The 9275-nt window shown below is 48.3% G+C and overlaps 1 protein-coding gene across 1 annotated transcript in view; it reads right to left on the bottom strand.

The window, feature by feature from the left end:
* Positions 1–450: 450 nt before the first annotated feature.
* ZCCHC14 (zinc finger CCHC-type containing 14) overlaps positions 451–9275 on the bottom strand; it is a 57497-nt gene continuing 48672 nt past the window's right edge. The window contains 5 exon segments of the mRNA XM_038538095.1: positions 451–4495; positions 5578–7047; positions 7132–7272; positions 8124–8251; positions 8915–9006. Of these exon segments, the coding sequence (XP_038394023.1) occupies positions 4440–4495; positions 5578–7047; positions 7132–7272; positions 8124–8251; positions 8915–9006 (1887 nt within the window). The 3' untranslated portion in view covers positions 451–4439.

Below are 9275 nucleotides of genomic sequence, written 5' to 3'. Positions count from 1 at the left end.
TTTTTTCAATCTTGATTTTTTTTTTTATGGAATCTAGAGATGGAACATCTTTAAACCCCAAATCAAGAGATCATGTTTCTGGTCATAGTAAAGATATTTTTTAAAACATGGGAAACTTGATAGGAAATGGATTTAAAACCATGTGTCTCTTGTCAAATTGAGAAGGCATGGGACGCCTGGGTGGCTCAGCGGTTTAGTGCCTGCCTTCAGCCCAGGACGTGATCCTGGAGTCCCAGGATCAAGTCCCACGTCGGGCTCCCTGCATGGAGCCTGCTTCTCCCTCTGCCTGGGTCTCTGCCTCTCTCTCTCTCTCATGAATAAATAAATCTTCAAAAAAAAGTTGAGAAGGCAGAAAAGTGACTCCCCTAGTGTGCAGACCCAAGAGTTGCAATTTATTTGAAAAGATGTGTGCTTCATATTCTATGAGACAAAGACATAGTAAAATGAAAGTTTTTTTTAATTTTTATTTTCAGTACATTAAATTTACTCATAAAAACATTCTAAAAATGTACAATTTTTCTTTTTTAACAAAGTATAATAAAACATAAAAACTTCAAAAACAATACTTAACATTTACAATTCAAAATCAAATTAGCAGAATATTAAATATTTACAAAACTATATCTTTTAAAAATATTTATAAAGTTACATGCAATTTTGTAGAATTGACATAAAAGAATGGCTCAAAAATGGGAGAATTTTCCTTCATTCCTAAAAAGAAAATCTGTCCAATATATAAGCTGTGAAGATTCTTGAGTACACAAGGGTCTTCGGTTTCAGTACCAAAGCCTTCATCTTTGTGCATGTAAAAACTTAATGCATGTGAGGGGCTTGTTACAATACCTGGGACTGACTTGACAGAGATGCACTGAGCTCCCCTCCCCCCCAGAACAGTGTAGTAAAATTGACCTTTGGCCTCAACCAGCAAGTATGTGGTTTCCAGAGTGTTGATTAAAGATTTTTTTTTTCATTCAGAACCTAGGGACTTTGCAAATTGAGCCTCCTCAGAGCCCATGGCTTTAAACTGTTACCTGACTCATCCTTTGGGAGTCATCTGCGCTTTGGAAAGGACATCCGCCCCTTTGGGTTCCACAAGCCCATCCTCTGGGAAGGACACGGTTTCCCTTAACATCCTTAAGACTCCATGTATACGCCATCGGTAACCAGTATGTAAAACTAGCAAGGCATCAAATAACCCACCACAGAAGCAGGAAGAGTACAAGATGCTAGGGAGTGAGGACGGGTGCAACCTGATTCCTCCGGGCCAGCACGCTCCAGGGATACTGGAGTGAGCCCAGAGCAAGCCTCCATCAGATCTGGATGGGTCCGATCAGTCGGTGCTCCAACTGGGAGGCGCGGCAGTTGCTGCTGAGGCTGGGCAGCGTTGCTGCTGCTGCGCCGCACCTACACAGTGAACTGCAAACTAGCTACGGTGACTCCTAAATAGTGAATTAAAACACTGAACCTATTAACTACTATATTCACAAGCTGACTCCTGTAATCTTCTAGAGATTATTCTAGATGATGCTGGTTGCTTTTTTTTTAAATACCCAATCGCATACGTGCTTTGAAGAAAATGTTATTTAAGTGCTAGCTCCCATTTCCTCAGTGCTCTTTAGCAATTACGAGTTTTAACATTTAAACACTTTCCAATTTTCAGTATTACCATGACATAAAAATTAGAAAGTAGAAAATTGAGTGCTTGCTTTAAAAAAAAAAAAAAGGATTAAATAGTTGTTTTATCCCAACGTTGTATTCTACTTCAATCTGTACATTCCACTTCCCCCATTCTTGGAGACAAAAAAAGATGGGGAAACTCTGATAATATAACAGACCACACAGAGCAAAGTGGCTGTGCCACACCTACCTGGCTGCTACAGCATTTGGAAACTGAGCCCGTGATTTCTGGAAAATGACTACATAGTTGAAAGGGTCAGTCAGATCCATGTTTCTGAGAAGATGAGGACATCTGAGGAAATGCAAAACGCTCTTCAGCCTTACTGACTTTGGTTGCTTTTGGAGAGAAATTCACCAGAGATTACACTGCCAGCAAATATTCCCAAGTCCAAGTAGTCACTCAGGAAGAGATCTCACCGATCGGCAGCTGGATGCTTTGTGTCCCGTGTGGCTCACATTGACGTTTTACAATTCTCACCTTGGTATGGCCTCACTGGAGACATCACAGCGCACATGCACTTTCAAAGACAAGTGGGAATTTTTCTAAGACCTTTGATGACTGGAACACAGCCGCACAATGTCTGGACTTATTTACCTCAATTTGAATGTCCTACTTCGAATCGAAACTCCTATTTTAATTTTTTGTTGTATGGAACACACTAGCCTCTAATATTTGTCAAAATAGTCATAAGGGTAACAACAGACACTTTCAATCCCCAATACTGACCACTAAAACAAAAACCCTAAATATGATTTTTTTCTTTTATGAGACAGTTTTCAACAATTTCACTGTGTTGAAATAGGATTTATTTAAAATATTTCTTTGTTTAAAAAAAACCAAAAATTTTAAAAGTTTGGCTTTCAGCACATGTCCAGGCCACCGTAACGGCCTTCAGAAATATTAAAATCGTAAACATCAGCGGACACCCCCAAGTCTTCCTTTAACATCATATGACAAGTTCCAGGCTCCTACTCTTTAAGGCAAAGTTGTGTCAGTTCTCGTTATTTTGACATTTTGTTTATAATTAAGAGATCAATGTAACATTCCCCAAAAAAGTTGTTGTAAGCGTCACCATCACTTCAAAACTGTATGTAATACTGTGTACCAGGAAGAGAGAGAAGCATACAGAGGTCTGTCAATTCTGCATTGCATAGAAATGAAACTCTACTAAAATAAAACTCTAAAAAACTCTACTAAAAGCCTTTCATAAAAAAATGTAACAACTCTGCTAGTTTCCCTCCAGCCAGGAAACTGATCATAAAATTTGAAGCCTCACATCACAACGCCTCAAATTCTAGGATACTCTTTTACACCAATCGGGCATGAGGCTGATTGTCCCATTTTAAGAAAGGTCTGAATATTATGATTTTCTTTTCTTTTTTTTAAAATATTCATCTGCAGAATCCCTGGGCAAGGCTTTACCAAATATTTTAATATTGAAGGTTTTAGTGTTTAAAATAACAATATTTGAGCAGAAAATTCCCTTTTAGCTTTAAAGATTTATAAGTCCCTCAATTTCAGACCAAGAAGCTTTCATGGTAATGGGGTGACACAGAGCTGTACGGTGAGGATTTCTTTCCTACTTTGGATAAAACTAGATTCCTGCAGATCTTGTAGCTCTGTCCTGTTGGTGTGGTCTCTGTTTCAGAGTCTTACCACTTTCTATTGTAGTTTTCGGGTCATTTTTAGCAGAACTAACCATTAATACACAGCCTAATACAAAAGAAGTTGACAGGAGAACATTTCAAATCTTTTGCTCATGAATTATAGAACTGTATTGTTGAAATGTCTGTCTCAAGTGTGAATCCGTTAGCAGTAAGCCTTGGGGTCCTTGGGAGATCCGTGTGAGATAAAAGAACTTGCCAACTTTGCCAAGGACGTGGAGCATCCCTCAGAGCCAGCTCACGAAGGCTGTGCGGTCACCATGTCTCTGCAAGAGCTCCGTCGAGGTGGAAAATGACAGGACTTCAAGCTATTGATGGGCCGAGAAGGAAGGGATTCTCTGGGACTTGGACCCTTAGATATTAAGTTGTTGCGAGTAACTATTTCTATTTAATAACATAGTTTAAATTTATTCGCAGAAAAAAAATTAAAAACTTGAGACTGCTACAAGTGTTTTAAGGAGGGAAGGAAATGCTAAAATCTCTGCTGTGTACCAAGTCACATAGCCTGCTGGTGCCAACTCCTTAAAAACGGATGTCTTGCACTGACTGGTCTCAGGGAGTCTGTCTCCCAGAACGGCAGAGATTGACATCAGTGTACATTCTTCTGTAGTGCAATCCTTAAAAAGCCCAGAGAGATTAGTGTCTAACCACTGGAGGAACAAAACAAAACCAAACAACGAAACGAAACAAAGGCGACATGTCCCCTCACCCAGGGTATCAAGAGTCCGTCTGGCGGAACTCCACGTGGAGAACTCCAACCTGCAGTTCTGATTCCGATCTTGCGTAGCTGCCCTGGAATTACATGTGACCTGGTAGAACCGATGACGGCGATGCTCCTCGGGAGACGGAGGTCTCCACATCACAACCGTGGTGGAGACGCCAACCAGGCGAGTCCTGACGTCAAGCTCCAATCTAGGATTTTGGCAATAAAACTGAGTTTGATGCACTCCTACGCTAGGTTTTCTATCCAGTCTAGTAAAGTAAAGCACCTTTGGATTAAAAATAGTAAGCTCAACAGCAACTAGACTTCTCAGTTTTGGATTTAATTTTCCTTCTGTTTCCATGGCTTAATAGTGTTCTGTTGCCAGAGAAAAATGTCAGTCTGTGGAGTCCAGACTTTCTGCTGGAGGGGCATATTTCAACCTAAAAGTACCTATAGAGAGGGAGGAGGAAAGAGATCAAATTTAAATCACCGTGCAATTACTGCCAACAACTGAGCTGTCCCAAGTTCTTTCGAGAGTCACTGGTCAAGAGGTGGGTGCTGGAAATCTGGGCTACCTATTGGACCCACCTCCAGCTCCCCACTCACAGTCCCAGAATTAGACACTACCCATAGATCCACACAGAAGAGGAGTGACCTGGCAGTCCCTGGTCCCATTCTCTCTAGTCTTCGGGCAATCAGCTGGGCCAGGGAGGCCTGACCATCACCATGGGCCGAGGCTCCCAGCTTCAGAAGATATAGCCCCACCTCTGGCCACAGGATGAACACTGCCCACGGTCACCCCCACCTGCCCCCAGAGTTGTCACTAAACGCTCTCCAAGTGACCAAGATGCACAGGTGTGTTTCAGGATCCCAGGTCTGGGGCAACCATCAGAAGTGTACAGAGACCAAGTGACAGACTTTTCAAGGCTGCACAGTGAGTATCCCAGAGCTGGGAGAGACCCTCGGGCCTAGTTTAACCACCTTCCCAGAGCCAACAGCAAGAGCCTGTGTCACCACATCGGATACACACCTGAAGTGGACTAGAGACCAAAGAGCAAGTGGGAAAGGGGCGGGGGCACGTGGCAGTATGGGTGCCATCATACAGCCACACACCTCCAGCCCGGCTACCTAGGGGCAAAGACGACGGGGACAGTCCGACCTACCGGCAGCACCCGCGCTCACATGCCACACCCCTGGCTTTCAGCTGAATGTGGGGTGAGGGTGTCAAGTCACCCCCACATGCGACCAGGGCCACACAACCCCCTCCCCAGCTCACTAGTCCCTGGAACGAGGAGCAGGCTGAAATCAATGGCCAGCGTAGGGACAACGTAACCCTTTGAGGGGCGGGGGGGGGCTTTAGAGCCTATCAAGAATTCACGCTTTTCCAACTAGTATTCAAAAAACTGGTTTCTGCTTTAAAAAGATGATTTCCTACTGTTTCCATAAAGAGTAAAGCTCTGTGAGTGTGTCTCCTTGGGGGTGACGCTGCACCACTAACCAGGGCAGCCTGCTCTGTGGCCGCCCACCTTTACCTTGCCGATTGAAGTCCATGGACGGCTGCTTGCAATCCTGAGCGCGGTGCCCGGTGGCCCCACAGTTGTAACACGACAGATTGCCACTCTTCTTGTGGCCGGTGCCATTGCTGCTGCCCACCAGTCCTGGGGCCTGGTACACACCCGCCGCACCTGCCATGAAGCTCTGCATGGGTGGCACGGTGAACGCAGACTGGCCGCCCAGCACGGGCTCGGGAGGCACGCTGCCACCGTAGGGCGAATGCACCACGGGGAAGGCGCCACCACCATACTGCTGGGCACCCACGTAGCCGCTGCCACACACGGGGCTAAAGGGCAGGAAGGGGAAGGGGAACACAGACGGCCCCGAGAACGGGTGCTGGAAGTAGTTGGCATAGCTGACGGTCAGGCCACTCGAGCCACAGCTGCCGCTGCATCCACAGGACGTGCACACGACGCAGCCAGGCGGTGGGGCCGGTGTGGGCTGCTGGGGCGCCGATGGCTGCTGATGGTGGTGGTGGTGGTGGTGGTTCTGGGTGGAGGCAGGAATGTTCCCGGGGGAGCCGCCGCCACCTCCGCCGCCGCTACTGCTGTAGAAACTGCTTTCAGGGGCCGAGGAGAGCGCGGGGCTGGAGCTGGGAGCTGGGCAGCTGGGCACAGTGGCCATGCTGGCGAAGGACGTGGAAGGGTGGCTGCTGGAGGAGGCAGTGTTGCTGTTCGCACAGAAGCTGCCCTGCAGGGGCCCCACGGGCACACTGCTCATCGCAGAGAAGGCAGCTTTGGTATTGGCGGTGTACAGAGCAGTCCGGGGGTTTATTATTGCAGGGGGCACGCTTATTTGCACGTTATTAGAACAGGGAGTTTGCCCAGAAATGGCAGAGTCCGCGGGGACAGATGAAGACACCAGAAGTTTGATGGGGGGCCGAGCCACGTGGAAGACCGTGCTCGACGTCCCTGCGGCGGCCGTGCTGCTCTCCGCCGCCAGGGCTGACTGCGGGGCCGGCTTCATCACCCGGTCCAGCGCAGACGTGTGTACGACTTTGGCACGGGGACCGAAGGAGACGCTAGGTGACACGGAGCTGCTCTCGGCAAGGGCGGAGAGGACCTGCAGGGGCTGCTGGGGGGTGGGTGCGGGTGCTGCGTCGATCACTGCGTGGCCGAAGTTCTTGTCCACTTTGATGCCGCCTCTTGGTCCCGAGAGTTTACTCCTTTCTTCTAGAGACAGCAGCGAGTGCACGGAAGGCGGGAGGAGCTTCATGTCCGCACCCCCTCTTTCCGACTTGTGCACCGAATTCAGCATCCGGATGGGCGCTAGGTGAGAGGCTGCGGCCATCATCTGGGGGGGCAGGGGGTGGTGGCCCGATGGACTGGAGCCTGCCTCATTCTGCACGGGGAGAACCTGGGCCGTGGGTCTGGCAGAACTGGAAGCAAAATGATTCAGTAGCATGACGGGCTTCTCCTTATCCGAGCCCTCCAAGTGAATCTCCACACCTAGGGATGGAAACAGGGCAGTCAGCACAGCCTCACAGGCCAGGGCAGGAACAGTGCAGTGCTCACCAGGCCGCATGTCCTTACGTCTGTCGTTCTCCTCGGCGCTGTCCGAGCTCTCTTCCCGGCCCTGCACCCCCATCGGGCTGGGCGAAGAGCTGGAGCATTCTGAGGAGCTGCCTTCCCGGGCCGTCTGGTGAGGGGCCTGCTCCACTTCTACCCGCAGCGCTGTGGAAAAGGGGCACCCACGTGGGTTGTGCTGGCCAACACCTCTTTGCGCCCTCCCTGCCCACCTGACCTGGATGCCAGCCCCAGGGAGGGGCAGATGCTGTCACTCCCACTGCAGACGGACAGGACCCAGAGGTTCAGAGAAAGCAAGCTGCCCAAGTCCCCACAGCTGGTCATCAGCAGGTGTGAGCATGGCCAGGCTCTTGGCCAGGTGCCACCATGCCTCCCTACTCATGCTGGAGAAGGGACAAGGGTCCCTGGCCACCATGGTGTGACAAAGGTCAGCTCCCCACACTGAGAGACACCCCTATTCTACGAGGCTAAGGGATGTAAGACCTCTTATTCAAATAACCACTGAAAAGAGAACACTAGCATGTTTTCCTCCCTGGCTCCGTTACTCTGGTCCTTCAATGCCTTCTGCCCCATCTGTGGAGGCAAAGGCAGGGAACACAGGGGAGTGGCTCCCCAGGCCCCACAACAGGGAGGCTACACTAGGTACACTGGGGAGTTTCAAGATGGGCCTCCAGGGCAAGGACCTACACATGACCTGTCTGCACCTCCTGGGGGAGAGTATATTCATCTGTTTGGGGTACTTCCTTCTCTTCTCATCATGTAGCTTCTGGATCTAATTCTTTTGCCCAAACAACTTCAGGCGAGTCACCGGTCTCCAGCTTCTAATCCAAATGTCCCTTCTGTTTTCTAAGGTAGACATGATAAAAGCTAAACTAATGAGCAATAACTGTAAATTCTAAAAACAGGCAAATGGCCAAAAGTGTGGGTATCGTCTACGGTCTTAACTATTCTCAAAAGGAAGAGCCAGAGATCCATCCAGGCCGCCCGCCCTCACCCACCTGCAGCATGGGTGCCTCGCACTGTCTGCACAGGCCCGACATGGCTGGTGGGTGGGACTCGGGCCACTCCGCTGCTGGTGACTGGGGGTGGGGCTGCGGGGTTCAGGCACCGTTTTTCTGACTTCTCCCTGTGTGGCAAGAGAGCATGTGAACAAGAGAGCGTTCAGGTCTTCTGCTAAAGAACCTTTTGACATTTCCCAAGCTCTGCTTTAGTGCACAGATTCCATACAAGGGTGACTGCCCCACAAATACCCTCATAGATGGAAAACAATTCATTCTGACTTGTTGGATTCTCTGCAAAGGTCCTTCCCTAGCACACCAAAACCACATCCGTAGATTTGTAAAAGCATTAATGAAGCTTTGCTAAGCAATCAAAGTGATCAATCAATGGCATTCAGCTGTAACTGCTAGCACCTGTTCCGTGTCGAGGCGCTTTCAAGCAAACATGCCAGAGCAACCCGCTGGCTGAACACAGGCCCACCTCAGAATATCCATAGGCCCCAACTGACCACTGGGCTACTTACAACCAGCACAGTTACTAAGAAAGGGAAGATTCCACACCTCCTCACCTTCCCTTTTTAAATACAGCCCCCACACCCACTGCCTCTAGCTAACAGCCTCTGCTCAATAAACTTCTGTCTCCTTTGTTCTGCCTCAGGAGAATTCTTTTGCCTCCCAGGGCACCCGATTGTCACCCCACATTCAGAGGTCCCTATCCAGTCCAAGACACCCCATTTAGATACCACATTCAGTATATTAGGAACAAAAAGGAACCGATGTTTCACACTTACTTCTCCAGCTCCAGCTGAGTCTTGAGTTTTTTCTTTGCTCCCATTGTGAGGGATTCAAATTTATTTAGATCTTCCTCAGTAAGGCTCAGAAACTTCCACAGAAGAAACACATTACAGAGTTATTGAGAATCAATTAAGACTCAGAAAACAAAGAACTTGGAGTATCATTTAATAAATGTATCCTACCATTAGGACATGCAAACAGATCAAACCTAACTGGATAATAAAAGGCAAATAAAAAGCTTGGAAACACCAAAATAGCTCGTTGCTAAATGATGTCATGTCCCTTGTTCAAAATATGAAATGTTCACTTTGCATAGAAGGCTCACAGACCATGTCCACTGGGCCTTCCCCACAGCCA

The sequence above is a fragment of the Canis lupus genome, chromosome 5 (genome assembly GCF_011100685.1).
Source record: "Canis lupus familiaris isolate Mischka breed German Shepherd chromosome 5, alternate assembly UU_Cfam_GSD_1.0, whole genome shotgun sequence".
Taxonomy (NCBI): domain Eukaryota; kingdom Metazoa; phylum Chordata; class Mammalia; order Carnivora; family Canidae; genus Canis; species Canis lupus.
The sequence above is the reverse complement of the archived record's forward strand: the minus strand, read 5'-3'. Positions and strand labels throughout refer to the sequence as shown.